Source organism: Macroventuria anomochaeta (genome assembly GCF_010093625.1).
Source record: "Macroventuria anomochaeta strain CBS 525.71 unplaced genomic scaffold BU25scaffold_22, whole genome shotgun sequence".
NCBI lineage: Eukaryota > Fungi > Ascomycota > Dothideomycetes > Pleosporales > Didymellaceae > Macroventuria > Macroventuria anomochaeta.
The window spans coordinates 403,658-419,302 of NW_022985383.1; the positions used below are offsets into that span (position 1 = coordinate 403,658).

General features: G+C 50.9%; 7 protein-coding genes and 2 non-coding genes across 9 annotated transcripts; 5 read left to right on the plus strand and 4 right to left on the minus strand.

The window, feature by feature from the left end:
- Window positions 1-492: 492 nt before the first annotated feature.
- On the plus strand, window positions 493-1,111 carry BU25DRAFT_459747 (uncharacterized protein; the record flags this gene model as incomplete). The annotated part of the gene is made up of 2 exons (XM_033710306.1): window positions 493-562; window positions 636-1,111. The coding sequence occupies 2 exons, from the start codon at window positions 493-495 to the stop codon at window positions 1,109-1,111; spliced, it is 546 nt and encodes a 181-aa protein (XP_033560402.1).
- A 2,333-nt stretch (window positions 1,112-3,444) lies between these two features.
- Window positions 3,445-4,251, minus strand: BU25DRAFT_422776 (uncharacterized protein; the record flags this gene model as incomplete). Its single annotated transcript, XM_033708173.1, has 2 exons — window positions 3,445-3,578; window positions 3,738-4,251. The coding sequence occupies 2 exons, from the start codon at window positions 4,249-4,251 to the stop codon at window positions 3,445-3,447; spliced, it is 648 nt and encodes a 215-aa protein (XP_033560403.1).
- An 80-nt stretch (window positions 4,252-4,331) lies between these two features.
- Window positions 4,332-4,972, minus strand: BU25DRAFT_412047 (uncharacterized protein). Its single transcript, XM_033706703.1, has one exon. The coding sequence runs from the start codon at window positions 4,811-4,813 to the stop codon at window positions 4,598-4,600; it is 216 nt and encodes a 71-aa protein (XP_033560404.1). The 5' UTR covers window positions 4,814-4,972; the 3' UTR covers window positions 4,332-4,597.
- A 752-nt stretch (window positions 4,973-5,724) lies between these two features.
- Window positions 5,725-7,856, plus strand: BU25DRAFT_492343 (uncharacterized protein; the record flags this gene model as incomplete). Its single annotated transcript, XM_033711630.1, has 4 exons — window positions 5,725-6,104; window positions 6,255-6,523; window positions 6,578-6,868; window positions 7,522-7,856. 4 exons carry the CDS (start codon window positions 5,725-5,727, stop codon window positions 7,854-7,856), a joined length of 1,275 nt encoding a protein of 424 aa, XP_033560405.1.
- A 1,582-nt stretch (window positions 7,857-9,438) lies between these two features.
- BU25DRAFT_103706 (uncharacterized protein) lies at window positions 9,439-10,642 on the minus strand. Its single transcript, XM_033700261.1, has 4 exons — window positions 10,315-10,642; window positions 10,213-10,264; window positions 9,894-10,163; window positions 9,439-9,842 (listed from the first exon to the last, which is right to left on the minus strand). Exons 1-4 carry the CDS (start codon window positions 10,446-10,448, stop codon window positions 9,612-9,614), a joined length of 687 nt encoding a protein of 228 aa, XP_033560406.1. The 5' UTR covers window positions 10,449-10,642; the 3' UTR covers window positions 9,439-9,611.
- A 691-nt stretch (window positions 10,643-11,333) lies between these two features.
- On the plus strand, window positions 11,334-11,426 carry BU25DRAFT_t88. The gene has a single exon. It is a non-coding gene; the product is annotated as a tRNA-Glu (tRNA).
- Window positions 11,427-11,900: 474 nt separating this feature from the next.
- BU25DRAFT_t89 lies at window positions 11,901-11,999 on the plus strand. Its single transcript has one exon. It is a non-coding gene; the product is annotated as a tRNA-Ser (tRNA).
- A 281-nt stretch (window positions 12,000-12,280) lies between these two features.
- On the plus strand, window positions 12,281-14,330 carry BU25DRAFT_370745 (uncharacterized protein). Its single transcript, XM_033703959.1, has 3 exons — window positions 12,281-12,533; window positions 12,580-13,541; window positions 13,591-14,330. The coding sequence occupies exons 1-3, from the start codon at window positions 12,347-12,349 to the stop codon at window positions 14,209-14,211; spliced, it is 1,770 nt and encodes a 589-aa protein (XP_033560407.1). The 5' UTR covers window positions 12,281-12,346; the 3' UTR covers window positions 14,212-14,330.
- A 528-nt stretch (window positions 14,331-14,858) lies between these two features.
- Window positions 14,859-15,392, minus strand: BU25DRAFT_300987 (uncharacterized protein; the record flags this gene model as incomplete). The annotated part of the gene is made up of 1 exon (XM_033701988.1): window positions 14,859-15,392. A coding segment is annotated over one exon (534 nt), but the record flags the coding sequence as incomplete, so codon positions are not given.
- Window positions 15,393-15,645: the final 253 nt, after the last annotated feature.

A 15,645-nucleotide genomic window follows, 5' to 3' on the forward strand; every position in this document is an offset into this window, starting at 1 on the left:
ACCGCCCATTCACGCCTCGCCGGACTCAGCCCGCCGTCATAGTTACACAAATCGCAACAGTCACAATCACCCGCCACGTGACCCGAGATCTCCAAGCTCTGATAAGCATCGCACTTCACAGTGGCTGGCCAATGCCCTGACGCCGCGCCTTACGAACGCTCGTCGAAGTCTCTATGCCTAGAGCGCTGTGATTGGCTCTAGTTTCTAGGAGTAGGAGAAGATAGACGCATGCGGGAGAATTCGGGGAGGTAGGCTGCAGATAGGCCTGGGGTGACGATGTCGGCGCGTTGGGCTACGTGTGGGCTGCGTATCTGGGGAGGAATATATGGGTTGGTACCCCGAATGTACCCTTTGAGGTAATACTGCACGTTGACCCTCGGAACCACAATCGATACATCAAATTGAAGTTCACACGACTTCGACAACACAAAACAAATTTCGAAGAACTCGACAGCATCAGTCTCCAGATTGAAACTACACACATCACACAAAATGCCTTCATCAACAAGTCCCAAATCTGACCCCTACATCATGTACGGCCGCGGCGGCGCAGGCAATTTCCGTACGTCACCCTCCCCCTCCAGTCCACGCCCACCACAGGGCACCATTCTCAGACATCTACTAATACCCCCCAGACCACCGCTCCACAATCCGTTCAGCCTGGAAATCCATCAAAAACTCGCCCTCGACCTCTCCACCCCTCACCCTCTCTGTGTCACCAGACAACTACTACGCCGCCTGGAACGCGAAGTCCGAGGACCCGAGTAAGAAGAAGCGAGAGAGCCAGTTAGCCTCATCTATGAACGACGACGGTGAAGGGAGTCTGAAGCGCAATGCTAGTAGCGGCTCACTATCACTGTTTAAAAGCGATAGTGTGAAGAGGAATACGAGTTCTGGGTCGCTGTTCAGCCTCAGCTCTAGCACGACACATTCGCGCAGCCACAACGGCCTCAGCGGTCTCAGCAAAATCTTTGGTCGCAGGAGTAGTGTAGAGGATGATCGGAGTGTATCGGCTGCGTCGACAGTCGAAAGTGTTAGGGAGGAGGAGGATGGTGATGCGATGGTTATGAAGAGCAGTAAGGATAAGGGGAAGGCGAGGGCGCAGGAATAGATGCGTGGTTGGAGAAGGGGAGACGAGAGGATTTGCTTGTTTTTTGACGCGATTTAGCGAGCGATACCACTGCCTAAGGGCTTTTAGATGGGGACTAGACAAAATGACTATCATTAGTAAGATCAAACCGTTCAACCTTGACGATATGCATGACAGTGAGAGAGCTGAGCTGAAGCCGTGAGGTACATTTTGATAATCAGACAATTGTCAACTGCACCATCATGTGCTTCCCAAAAATTTCCATTGCTCCCCCCTCAGTGCGTTTCGTGGAGTAGTACCCGGCTCCGCTGCGGACATCGATCAGGTAGGCTTTCCTATCCAAACGGCCTGTTCATTCAAAACTGGGGTGTTGTCTCAAGCTGTCGAAAGAGCAGGTAGTAGAACGTGGTAAATTGCGGCATACTCGCTCTGGCGACCAGCATAGTGCACACTCGTGTATGCGACGCTGTGGTACCTGCGCGTATTTCATCCCCAGCTGTCATTGTTCAAATGTGCCTCCGGAGAGGATGTCAGTACTGGAGAGCTCCCGCCTTTGTGTTGGCCAGATAGCGTTCCATCGACACAGGAGCCTTCAACGCTCAGCTCGCCGCCTTGTAGTCGACCAAACGAGTCATCTCTAGCCAATTTTTTCGACGCCGTACTCCTCGCTACTTCGGTCCAGACAGCCTTCTTACTTTTCACTGGCCACCGAACTGCACTAGTGATCGAAGCCCACGACCAGCTAGGGGAACGCCATCGTACAGGTCTGCCAAAATCAGACAGGTTCTCGCTGTCGAGTCGGAAATTTGGATCGGACCAGATTCTGTCGAGTGACGATATTTGAAGAGACCAGAGAAGATCATGGTTCAGGCGCTCGCTCCACATACCGGCTAGATACGACGAAGGTCTTTGCTTCCCATGTCTGAGACGAAAAGCCCGTCCACTCAATCTTGTCTCCGAGAACCACATTGCTATGCCTCGAAGTGCTGGAAAAATATTGCTCTCGTATGTCAACTTGCGCTCCAAGTATTCACTCACTCACTGTCCTTTGCCACATCTCGATTGGATTGAATATGTGTCCATGTTTTCCCTGCGGGATACCGCAGAAATATGTTTCTTCTAAGTCGTTGATGCCATAGCCACACTCGCACTTAGTGGTCTCTTGCCAGATCCAAATCACTTCGTTGGCACAGAAATGGACCACTCGTGGTGAGAGGAACCATTCCTGGTAGACCCAACCTCGGTTGGAAAGAGGGTGTGCCTTGGAGCATGTATAGTCGGTATGTAGATATGAACCCAAAGGGCGAACATGGAGTTTCGTCGTTTTGGGGTTGACGTGGTCTGCACCCGAATCCCCAATGTTGCAGGTATGCGTTGATAGAGCTGTATGTAGGTGCCTGAATAGCCTAGTCGTCGAGACATTTTGATGTGTCGCAGAAATGGTTAAGTACGCATTCTCATAGATTTCCGCCAGTTTACTTCCTTCATGTTGCCAGTCTGCTAGGTCATTTTGGACTATGCAGAGACTGTCGATCAGAGGAAGGCGCAACCCAGACTGCGTGAAAAAGTAACAGCATCTTGGAAGGGTTTCGGCAATGTCTCCCACGGGATCCCGTCCTTGATGCTTTGAAGATTCTCTTTCGTTGTGCTAAGGAGCGGTGGCACTCCCCGCCTATGACTTAAACAGAGGTAACGCGTCCGCTTCAACTCACTACTAGCCGTATTATTCGTTGTCATCAGTCGAGCATTGTCCGGGCCATTTATGTGAAGAAGCCAGGTAAGTAACGTGTTTTTAGACCTATTCCAACAAATCTCCTGCAAGGATTCAGTATCACGGGCTTCTAGTCGAGCAGAGACCCATATCAGCGTTTCGGCAAATCTGCCAATGTCTGGGTCGCGAGGCCAACTTTCTAGCTAAAAGCGTGTACCATGCGACCGGTCTTAATATTAATCATGATCACGTCCAGAAGCTGTCCCCATTAGAATAAGGTGTAGTCTCTGGGTTGGACCTACTCACCAAAAGGCGCGAAAACTTGTAAGGCCGAACAATCGCGACTCCTTGGGGTCGTCCGTCAGGCAAACGGTAAGTGTAGGCCTTATTTGAATCCCCATGTATACAGAGCAGCCTGTCGGGACCAGGTGCTCTACAGGCTGAATAATTGCGCGCAGTACCTGGCATGTGACGCAATCTTCTCGAAGCTGTGCCTGGTTGCTGGCCCTACCCTCGAAGGGAGAGCCTAAAAATATCGAGTTCCTACGCTTGAGTTTTACCCTGAGAGAATCCCCACAAGACGGGCAGCCGTACTTATTGCACCATAGGTATGGTCCGATAACCACACTTTTAGTTGATTCAATCAGGTCGGATGTTGGGTCTGCCATAACTCAGCACTGTGTTCTGAGTTCGTGCACAGTAGTTGCCGATCGTCGTTATGTTCCAGTAACGCACTGGTACCGATCTGCACTTCTGGGGTATACAGGTCCAGATTTCCTAGACATAATGACAAGTAAACGCGGGAAAATGGACAGGGATTTCGGTATGCAAGACGAGACGAAGTACTCGGTTCTGCGTAGGAAGCCTGTTTTGTGTTACCGTTTCAGCTTATGCGACCAAAAAGATCATCGAAACAAAGAAAGAGGGAGAACTTACCATAGCCTTCGCTACTGAAAGTACTTAATTTCTGACTCCTTGAAAGCTCTTCAAGCATCTCAGCAAACGTCCTATTGGCAACCAGTTCTCGGTCCTCGGCAGGTAGCTCAGCGATTGTATCACCAAGTTCCCAAGTAAAAGCTGTCCAAATCAATCCACCCAGCATTGTTTCCATGATCCTGGTTCGAGCCGTGCCGAGGGCTGCCGTGCGAAAGGTGTTTCCATTCTGTCCTCCGATGTAGGTATACAAAGGTCCAATAGCGCCACCAAGCAAAGTTCCCAAGGCTTGAGATAGTGCCTCCGAAGCTCCATCGTATGCCGAATCCTTCCATTCAAGATCGATGGCCGTTGTCGCTTGCTTTTCGCCAGATTCACGGAACTCGAGACTGAAACGAGTGGTGTAAATGGCACATGCGATGTTTTCGGTAGTGGAACCAACCCAAAGCATGCGCGGATCTCCATACTGACAGGATTTATAAGCGTCATTTGCCAGACAATCGGCAACAAACTTCATCGAGTTGAAATATGTTGCGGTGTGTGCCACTGTAGAATACTAATAGCTACGGTAAATGATAACGTAGGACTATCGGGTCGATGGAATACTGCGCTGAATTGCTATCTAGCTGGGAGATGACGACTATATACATGACCTCAGGCCAGTGACCTGTCACACACTAGACTAGGGTAGTCTGTCAGGGGTACAGTCAGACCTTGTACAGACCGACCGATACCGCAACAAAATAACTTGGAGGGCTCTCTCCCAAGTTGAATGACAGTTATCTGAGATCGAACCATTCACTGCCGCTTTGCTTGGCCATCTCTGAGCTTTGTGTGATGTTCCAAATGTCGTTCAAAGTTTCCTATCGAGTCGCGTTCATCATGCTGCACTTCAGCGAGGGGTCTTCAAATGCGTGTCGGTACGTGGTATTAGGTGCAATCGCTCGCATGGGTAATATCTCCATTCTGGATGCGGAACCGACAGTCAAGCGGTCGAGCAGTGGTGAGGATCCGCCTCCTAGGCCCTTGAAAGTGTAAAGAGAAGAGTCATTAAAGTCGAGAGTAGGAACAGACATCATCCTAGAGTTGAGTCGAACGGATGAATGTAAGATCTTCATCGGCCGGACGTGAACGTTTGTGCGGCGCAGGCATGATTGAACAGAAACAGAATAAGCTATAGTGTTGACTAAAAAAAATAGGTAAGATTGTGGCAGAAAGTTGACGAGGTTCGATAGTGGTGATGCAGATGAGAGGGTGTTAGAGGTCGCGAACGCGAACGTGTTGAGAATCCCTGTCACGCTAAAATAGGCACTAACGTCCGCGGCCCGTAAGCGAGAGATGCCCCTCACCAAGATGGTTCCACCGTTCAGGCAGCTCGACCTTCCCCACACGCGCCTACAAATCTACACATAATATGCTCTAATCCTTTGAACACTTTTTCTCGTCTCTGATCCTGCAACTAAAAACTACGACAGTTGTGGTCTTGTCGGCGATCATCTCGCGCGGCATCACGGACCACTTTGCCTTCAACCCCTACTCTACCGCGACCATGTACGCTCTCTCCAATTCTAGGGTACCAGGGCGATAGATCTTGATTAGAAGTACATTATCCAAGACTGGTGTTGAGGCACTGGAAATATGTTAGGAGGGGTCAGTTTACACTAAGAATTGCGCAGAGATTGACTACATTGCCAGCCGGGCATCGCTGCAAGATACAATTGCGGGCTATAATTAACTGGTGCTCAACCGTCTTTTCATTGCTACACTACATTGAAGCGGGTCGGCCCTCTTCCGCTCTGCTAGATCAAATCCGGACTTTGAGGTGTGGGCAGCCGCTGGTTTAGCCGCTGTCAGCCTGGCGCCTGGCGTTCTGGCGCGTGCTCTCAGCCGAGAAAGCAAGTGGTTCACGCGTGGCTGGACGCTGCAGGAGCTTCTCGCACCCGGCTTGGTCGAGTTCTTCTTGCACGAATGGCTGAGGCTCGGTGACAGGATGTCGCTAAAGTCTCAGATTCACGAAGTTATAACCATCCCACACGAGGTGCTCGAAGGGATCACCCTCTCTCAGTCTAGCGTCGACGAACGGTTCCGGTGGAGACAAAATCGGCACACAAAGCTCAAGGAGGATGCGGTGTACTCTTTGTCTGGCATCTTTGATGTCGACATGGCGCCAGTCTACAGCGAAGGCACAGAGGAAGCTTTTAGACGGCTTCATGACAAGATTCGAAGCCGGGAAGAGTGTCTACGTGACTTAGGTTCTACCGATTCCCGTAACGATAAGAAGCGTATTGAGGACACAAAGGGCGGCTTGTTGGAGGGCTCTTACCGCTGGGTACTTGACAACAGCAGTTTCCAGCAATGGCACAACGACCCGTAGAGCCAGCTGCTGTGGATCAAAGGCGATCCCGGCAAGGGCAAGACGATGCTGCTCTGCGGCATCATCAACTAGCTACGGAAGACAATTGCTAGGACCGCGTCTGTGTCCTACTTTTTCTGCCAGGCCACTGACTCATGCATCAACAGCGCCACGGCGGTGCTGCGCGGGCTGTTGTATCTGCTCGTGAATCAGCAGCCGGCACTCATCGCAAACATTCGCAAGACCTACGATCAGGCGGGCAAGACCATGTTTGATGATGCAAACGCATGTGTTGCTTTAACAGAGATACTTGCAGACGTGCTGCAGGACCCGAGCTTGGGCACTACATACTTAGTCATTGATGCGCTCGATGAGTGTATCACTGATCTGCCCAAGCTGCTTCACTTTCTCGCAAAATACTCGTTTGCGTCTTTCCGTATTAACTGGATTATCTCAAGCCGCAACTAGCCAGACATTGAAGCACAGCTAGAGCAGGCAGGGCACAATCTGAGCCTTGAGCTAAACGCGAAGTCGGTTGCGGCAGCGGTTGACATATTCATCAAGCAAGAGGTGGACCAGTTGGCACAGGAAAAGCAAAATAAAGCAAACGTTCGATCCGGCGTGCTCCAACAATTGACATCGAACGCCAACGGTACCTTTCTCTGGGTAGCGTTGGTGTGCCAAGACCTCAAAGCGACACCAAAATGGAACGTGCTGAAGAAGATAGCGCTGTTCCCGCCTAGACTAGACTCCCTGTACAGGTGGATGATGCAGCAGATCAGTGAGTCAGACGGTGCTGAGCTCTGTCAGCAAGTGCTGGCATCGACTGCAGTCTTGTATCGGCCTGTTACGACCGTTGAATTGATGGCGCTCGTAGAGCCACTTGAGGATTTTGTTGACGACCTGGAGTCGGTGTGAGAGATTATTGGCCTCTATGGGTCGTTTCTCACTCTGCGAGAAGACACAGTCTACTTTGTGCATCAGTTCGCACAAGACTTTCTCTTTGTGAGAGCGTTTGACAAGATCTTCCCAGATGGAACGGAAACTGCTTATCGGGTGATCTATTCGAGGTCGCTCACGATTCTGTCAAGGACATTGCACAGGGATATATACAGCCTGGAAGCGCTAGGAACTCCTATCAATGATGTGGAACCGCCTGATCCAGACCAACTAGCAGCATCACGCTACCCATGCATCTACTGGATCAATCATCTATGCGACTCGAGGCCCGAGTCTTGGGCAAACAGTGCTAGCGGCCTGCAAGTCGCAGGCGTTGTTGATGAATTCATAAGAAAGAAGTATCTCTACTGGCTTGAAGGGCTCAGTCTGTGCAAGAGCATTGCAAAAGGTGTGATTTCCATGGCAAAACTATCCTCTCTATTTCAGGTACGGCGTACACAGGCACTTTGTTTGTATGAAGTACTTAATATACAGGCAAACACGAGCAGGACATGCGGGACGCGAATGAGCTTACTAGGCTTGTTCAAGATGCCCGTCGATTCGTCATGTACCACAAAGGGCCAATCGAGAGCTACCCCCTTCAGACATATGCATCTGCGCTGTTTTTCAGTCCGACAGGGAGCATGATCAGAAGGTTGTTTCGGCACGAAGAGCCGAAAGGGGTCACTGTCAAGCCAGTGATAATCGCCGGCTGGAGTGCGTGCCTGCAGACGCTCGAGGGCCATAGCAGTGCTGTCAGCTCTGTAGCCTTCTCGCACGACTCGACCAAGCTGGCGCTGGCGTCATACGACAATACCATCAAGCTCTAGGATGCGAGCAGCGGGGCGTGTCTGCAGACGCTCAACATTGGCAAGAGTTTTGACAATCGATCCTTCGACTCAACTAGCTCTTGTCTCTATACCGAAATAGGTATCATTGTCATTCATAGTCCAAAGACATCTAACAGAGCAGCTGTCGTTGAACCTGAGCGCCCTATATATCTGAGCACAAGTCTTAGCTCAGACAACACATGGATCAACCACTCAGGTAAGGACATGCTATGGATACCATCGGAATATCGGCCATCGTGCTCCTCTGTGTGCGGGACCACGGTTGCCATGGGCGTTGGTTCTGGCAGAGTTCGGACCTGCAGTATGGATCTTGCACACGTTCGTGAATGTTCATAGCGGAGGCATAAACTAGAAAGGGTTGACTCTCCTCTTCTTTAGGTTAAGCTTCCTATATCTCTGGTTTGCAGAGGCGTATGGGCATGAACGCAAGGGTACAAGTTGCATATTATTGCATGGGAGCTTGGAGAATCCTTAGGGGAGTGGTTGTCGCCCTGTCATGCCTCTGCGTGAATATCAAGATCCGAGGTCTTGCCGTCTGTGATGTTATGCTTGGCACCCAAGGGCAGCTGGTCGGTTGATCCACTTATCTGTCTATTTGTTTATTCAAACTCGGTTGCAGCCGCAATATACCCGCAGCTATATCAGCTAGCAAGCGTGGCAGCGCTCGGCGTCGTCTGTGCATTTTTGATCCCCTGGCCCGTCCGAGAGGACCTCAGGCAAGCAAGGAATGGTGTGCTCTAAGATGAGCGCCACACCTCGGACCAATCAAGCATAACATTAATTACAATCCACTCAGCCTCGCTGCCACTCTGTCTGCTACATAATCGCACCAGAGCCTGCCGCTAAAACGCATAGCGCCAAAGGTAGGTGCGTCTGACACGGAGATAGTCTTGGAGTACGTGCTTTCTACATCTAAATAGCCTCAGAGCCTGAGTTGATGTACTTCTAGATCATGACTATTGTCTTAGTAATCTAGAACTAGAGAAAATGCAAATGGCGGTGATAGAGCAGGGGTGGAAGGCAAAGGCGTTTCTGACGCTGCGCACAAGATGGTTGCCGGCATGACCACATCTATTGTGTTTTTCCTACTGCTGAATATATTGTGGATAAGACGTGTCTAAAGGATAAGCACTCATTAAATGTGGGGAAGGTTACATTGCCTAGACAATGGATCCATCTCGGTGATGGCTTTTCTCGCTTATGGGCCGTGGATGTTAGGGGCATGCTTGAACTTTCTGTGCATCATCACGAATACGACAAACTATCCCTGAATTGGAGATAAGACAGATATAACTGGATTCAGTATTCCTCATCGAGGATTCGATGCCATGGAGTGGCATTGATGTAGCAATCACCAAACCCAAAGAACAGATCCAACCGCATATATAAGTTGTCACGGTTCAGGGCGCTCTTGCCTGTCGAACCTCACCTCCATGAGAGTGGCTGCCACGTCACACTAGCGTTGTTTACAGCTACTCACCTATATGTACTGTCCGTAGCTTCACCCAATACAACCTCAGTTCAATCCTTCAATTCTTCCCACAGCGTACTGATCACTCACGATCCTCGACATAAGTTGAAGCAAAATGTCAAAGTTACTCGACGCGAATCGAGCAAACCAGGCTATGCTCAGAGAAGTACGGGGTCGCGATCCAAAATCTCCGTTTACAGTCGGGTATCGTGGCTGTTTCGCTCCCTTTGGTAGGGCCAGGAGAGACCGATCCACCAGACTCGTCACGGACACTGTAGGCGGCATTGGTCTTGAGAAGCTACCGGACCCATACGTAGCGCCGCCGAGTCCATATGTAGCCGTGATGGTAACCTATCTCGTGGGTTGACGTCGCAGTGGTGTTGCGGCGTTCCCTTGGCTTTCGAGCGAGATTCCGATATGTGAGTCCAGAAGACTCGCATCGAATGGACTATGGGCATAGATAGGACCAGAACATAGGGGTTGAGCAAAGAGTTCTGTACACAGTGTTAATCTTATTCAAAAGAGAGATACAATCTTGAAAATACCAAAACAGCCGGCGCAAAGACAACGAATTCAGTATCCATACATTGAGCTGTCATGCGTTCCATCGGTCTGAATGCTGCCGTAATCGGCTTGCATCGGAAAACGATGATTAACATATTGAGTATGATTAGCATCCCGTTCACACCGAATCCTAAGCCGATCCACAAGCGGAAGTTGGACTGAGCTGAGAACTGCAGATATAAGATGAAGAAGGCGGCTCGGATGATGAAGTGTAACACGGCGTCGTCGATGATAAAGGTGACAAAGAACCACTGTATCAATCAGCTGACATCAATCAGAGCAGGGCAAGGTTGAACGGACTGTAAGACCATTGCCGCTTGGGTCGGAAGAGTTGCAGCTGTTTGGTTCGGGTCTGATGCGGTGTTAATATATTGCTCGAGTTGGTCATCACTCAACACTTACCGTGAGTAGCTTAACGAGAAGGCTCTTTGCCGGAGACCTAGAGCCCCAAGGAGGGACACCTGGACCACAAGTAAGTCAAGCTTAGATAGGGCAATGGGAGGATTCCGAAGACTTATGCCGACAACCAAGGACATGAAGGCATCGGCTTTCCAGCCTCGCTTAACGAATCTGCAGCAGTAACATCCGGGTATGCAAGAGGTAATGGCGACAAGGAAACTGGTCCAGGTAATGATGTACTGTACGTAGCGATCTGCAGAGCTTTCGACATTGTTGGTGATGACTAGAGGCTTCCAAGCTGTAGTACGAAGTGATAAACCGCGGAGGTGCCATCTTGGTGAAGTCGCTGTTGATGTGATGTCATACGAATCCTCCCTTCACTGCAGCAAACGGATGGTTTCGGTGGCGAAGGACGTGACTGAAACCAACAAAGAGCCCTGCGAGTTGGGGCGTGGCAAGTGACACATGTCGCGGTGAACGCAGCCTGGACAAAGGTTTGAGGCTCTTAGCCAGCGAAAGGATGCTATGACAACGCCTTTTCTATCCGCAAATAGAAGCTGCTTCTATTGTGCCCAGTGGCAGGATTGCACAGGCGCTCAGAATCGATCTGCAGTGCTGAGCATCGAGTTGTTGCAACAGCTGACTAGGTCGAGATGCGTCACTCGCGATTGCCAGATGAATGCGTCGGGACTGCACTAATAAACACAATCCCTCGCACGCAACAAGACCTCCTACTGTTACCGATCAGCATCCCATCTTGGTCCCCATTAATATTGTATTCTGAAGCAAAGCCAATTGCGAAGACATGGTTCTTTAGCTAGGCGGACGCTGGAGTTTGGGCACCGATAGGGGGCGTCAGCGGGGCGGTCCACATCAAGCCAGCTCACGCCTCGCGACACACCCTACCAAGATTGCGACCCAAAATGCAGTACGGCGCTGCACAGCTCCAGCAGGGACGCTGTTAGAGAAGTAATAGAAATATAATTATTCCAAATTAGTTATTAATCATCAACAGTACCATCTCCGGTATAGTCCAGAGGCTAGGATATTCCGCTTTCAACCGATCAATCGGTCGAAGCACCGGAAAGACCCGGGTTCGATTCCCGGTACCGGAAACCGCATATTTTTTGTTATCGCGTCGTCTTTTGGACCTGCTGCTGAATGTAAGGCCTGGTTTGGTAGAAACTTTTGGCGCAAGTCCGGACTCGAGCACTCCACTCGTAGAACGCCATGGGACTTTGAGTGATATCGCGACCTGTGTCTACAAACCATGCTCGAAAAACATTTCTTTTTGCATGTAATCCTATGATGAAGCCAGTCGAAAGTGTATGCAACTGATTTCAATTGCTGCTATTCACAACCATTCGATCCTGCAGACTGCAAGCGGACGGTTAAGCTCGACGTGTGTGGACAGAGCCTCGCTTGAGATTTGATCTGACCCCGCAGTGGATCAATGCCTCTTACTTGCCCCTCAGAAGCCCTAAATCAGAAGTTTTTTGACAGGCATTGCTTTTTGAACATAGTCATCCTATGGGGAAAAAATATTATTGAGTATATATTGTATATATTTTAACAACTAACCAATCAAAGACAGCGTGCCAGAGTGGTTAATGGGTATGACTCGAACGAGTCCATCTACTAGATATCATATGGCTTCGGCCGCGCAGGTTCGAATCCTGCCGCTGTCGTGCGAATATTTTTGATCTTCGCAACAATTCAGTACTTCTTCTCTGCCATCGATGTGTATGTAGACTGCGCTTGCCTTTTTGCTGCAACACTGCGTTTTCTTGTGCTCTTGTGGAGTTGTACCGCCTGTAGCCTCCAGTTAAGCGGTGGCCACCAGGTACCTGAAGTCAACAATATGCATGCTTCTAATTGATGCTTGAGATGGGGAAGGGATTAGAAGCATCGACGGGAGTGGTTGTAAGAATTGTATCGCGTTGCGTCAGTCAGTCGTGACCACGCGCGACGCGTCTGACTTCCCCACCTCAACCTTTCACGCTCCTCCCTCAATGTCGCACAATACACCACCGACATGACTACGGTCGCAAAACCACCAGAACCGCAACGAAGGTCATCATCAGGTCTCATCAGCAATGGTGTGCTGTCAGTTGCCCTCGAAGCTGTAGGGACACGTCCTCGACGCGCGCAAAGGCGCCCTACCAAACCAGCGGCATACGAGCTCGCCAACCACGCGAAGGCATTCATTGAAGGCTTTCAGTGTGAGTTCTCCGTCGATGTTGAGCTCCATGCACTAAATGACGATAGTTGCAAACGCGTACGAGTTCCTCTACAGCCTGCTCGCAGCTGGCACCTCCATTTCTACCCCCGCCCAACCATACATTGGCTTCCTACCACCACCCTCACAAATTGCGCTCGCCGCCTCTCTCATCCCCCACAAGTTCAAGACACCCTCGAAAGAGACTAGCAAAAGCTCTGATGCAGCCCTCCGCTACCTGCAATGTCTCCTAAACACTGTAGAGGCACCAGCATATCCTTACATACGGCAAGCATTCACCTTTCCTGCAGAGCGCACACGACGACGTCCACGTGGATACAGGAATGCGACTAGAAGTCTGTCTCCTGAAGAAGATGATGATATCGATCACCTCTACTGCGAAGCTGCGAACGATAAGAGTCTGTGGTACAGAGCCGACGACTTCTGGCACATTGTTGGATGGTCGTTCAACTGCTCTGCGGCATATAAGAAGCGATGGGAGAGGTGGAAACTGTGGCTGGCCGTCATGCTAGACTTCTTGGAGGCGGACTGGGATGTTTGCGTTAAGCAAAGCCAACACGATGATACAGGGCAAGAAGCTGCGTTGCAGCAAAGCCTCATCTGGCAGTACGTCGTGGGAGAAGGCCAGTCGATGACACGAACGACGAGACGGCGCATTGCCAAGGCCATTTTCGCGATAGCATCGGCTGAGTCTATGAAAGACTATCCCCAGATCTGGGAGAGGGAGACTTCGGAGCCGAAGGAGAGAGCGAACAAGAAGCAGAAGCTTGGAAATGTTGACTTCGAGACGGGTGAAGTGGCAGATTATGACAGCGACGAGGAGATGAAGGACGCTCCCGCACGAGTGACACGAGCGATCGAGCGCAAGTTCGAAGCCACCCCTCCATTAGATCTGTCTGACATCAACGATGGCAGCTTGAATCTGCATGAAGCTATAGAACGATTAGGCGGCAGCGACGCAATAGCATTGCGACAGCGTCTCCTAGCGTTGGTGAGTCTGCACTGTCCGTTATGATCGAATTAATTCTAACCAAGTTCAGCTGGCACAAGTAGCAATCAAGCTCCCCACCCAATTCACGACGCTCAGCGACTGGTTCGACAATGTTGTGGAGGATTTTCGATACCTGCCGACTATGCTTTTCAACGTTTTTCTCGCTACATTGGCAGTACCTGGACACATGAAGTACATGTTCCTCGCCAACCTGCTCTTACCTTTCGTTAGCGGCACCCTGCCCGACTACTTCCGCTACGACCCAACGCAAGACCACTTCGAATCCATCTTATTGCCTCTGAAAGGCAGTCAGAGCTTTGCAGCTAACGCCAAGGTCTCTCTCATTCTTGAGCAGTTGTTCATGCTCATGATGGCAGAGGATGGACTCAAGCCAACAGATGCGCTGAGGGAGGCCATGGAGACCGGTATACAAGTCAGACATAACGTCTACGGGTCTGGCAGAGGCAAGAGGGCGAATGCCAAGGAGGAGAAGCAAGCACGTGAACTCATGGAGGCTAGCTCAGGACGACTGTTGGGTATGTTGGAAGTGCTCGAGGTCATGTCAGGGAAGCCGCCGCAGAAGAAAGCGGACCGCAAGAACAGCGTCTTGCTGTCTTTTGGATCTGGATCACCGCTCTCATCGGCGCCGAGCGATACTGAGGAGGACTAGAAATCGCCTTGGTATAAGCCACGATGTGGCCTCCAGTAAGTGGTTCTTTGGCAGAGACGGTCTTCTGGGGCTGCTCATAACGATACCCCGGCTTGTGCACTGCACGAATGTACCCCCACAGCCATTCTTCAAATCAAAGTCCGTCCACACAGCTTCCAATCTTTCTAAACCCCCTCTTCACCCGCCTTCCCACCCTTGCCCACACCTCCTTCCCTCTTCTCAGCAATCCACTCGCACTCCTCAGCCCTACCATCCAACTCCTCCCACCCACCTTTCTCCATCTCCTCCAGCGTCTCATTCTTCTGCCTCAGCCACTGCCACTGCAACACAATCTGACTCGCCCTGACCACCAGCGTCTTATCACTCCACCCCTTCACCTCTTCATCGGTCAGCAGCAGGTAGTTATCGAGAGGTGTAACGTAGTGCTTCATCCTCTCCCTCACACCATGCGTTGTAAACCCACCCGTGGGTGCAGCGATCAGCGTCGGCCAGATATTCGGCATCAGCTCCCTCCTCTTATACCCCTCTTCTCCTCCTACCACTCCACTCTCTTCCATAGGACTGTCGACAGGCTCCTCAACGATATTTGCCGGCGGCACCGAAGCAACACTAACATCCCTCTTCCCCACCGGTCCCTCCCCCATGCACCACTCCCTCAGCATATCATACCTCAACACCAACCGAATCGCAAGCTGTTTCTTCCGATCATACAATCTCCCCATTGCGAGTCTGTTTTCGGCGATTTGCTCCGGCAATAATGTCCGCGTCACCAAGAATAAAAACTCCTCGAGCAGGAAGCGGGATAGCTTTGGAGAGAGTGTGCTGGGAGTGCTGAATGTGGATAGAATCAACGGCCAGTTTGTTGATTTGGAGACTGGTTCAAGTAGAGTTGTCACGATGGCGGTGGTCGAGGGGTGGAGTTTGCCCCATTGCAGAATTGCGTCGAGACTTGCTTCGAGGGTGCCGGTGAACGGGCCCGGGACCGTAGGTGAGAGGAAGTAGTGCGGTGCTATGCGCGTTGCTTGTGGCGCTTCGGTGGGCGGTGCGGCGTCGGAGGTTATTGATGTCGCGCGTACGCCGCGGGTGCCGCTGCGGCGAGTGAGTGGTGGTGCTGGGGAAGGGCGGGGTGTGGGGTGTGGGTCGTCAGAGAGGATACTGTAGGCGCGCGAGTTGCGGCGGGATAGGGCGGTCATTTTGGAGGTGGTGGCTGTGTGAGGTTGTTAGGGCTTATTTGATAAGGTACATAAGACGCGGTGATTGAAATCAGGTCAGAGAAGCGGCTGCTGGAGTGAAGCAGAGTCTCAAGGTGGTGACGTAAAGCTGAAGGTGAAGTTGAAGTGAGACGATGCAAGAGAGGCAAACGAATCATGAAGTTAGGACACATGTATCATGAAAGAAAAGCAAACATCTTACGATGAAGAATGCAACCTACAT

Bases quoted from the DNA above. Each gene is read 5' to 3' on its own strand.
- BU25DRAFT_412047 (XM_033706703.1), bottom strand. From the start codon at position 4,813: ATGATGTCTGTTCCTACTCTCGACTTTAATGACTCTTCTCTTTACACT.
- BU25DRAFT_103706 (XM_033700261.1), bottom strand. From the start codon at position 10,448: ATGTCCTTGGTTGTCGGCATAAGTCTTCGGAATCCTCCCATTGCCCTA. The intron at 10,265-10,314 runs GTAAGTGTTGAG...ACACCGCATCAG, and splicing joins TTCTCGTTAAGCTACTCACG to ACCCGAACCAAACAGCTGCA. The intron at 9,843-9,893 runs GTATTTTCAAGA...CACTGTGTACAG, and splicing joins TCTTTGCGCCGGCTGTTTTG to AACTCTTTGCTCAACCCCTA.
- BU25DRAFT_370745 (XM_033703959.1), top strand. From the start codon at position 12,347: ATGACTACGGTCGCAAAACCACCAGAACCGCAACGAAGGTCATCATCA. The intron at 12,534-12,579 runs GTGAGTTCTCCG...AAATGACGATAG, and splicing joins ATTCATTGAAGGCTTTCAGT to TTGCAAACGCGTACGAGTTC. The intron at 13,542-13,590 runs GTGAGTCTGCAC...AACCAAGTTCAG, and splicing joins GACAGCGTCTCCTAGCGTTG to CTGGCACAAGTAGCAATCAA.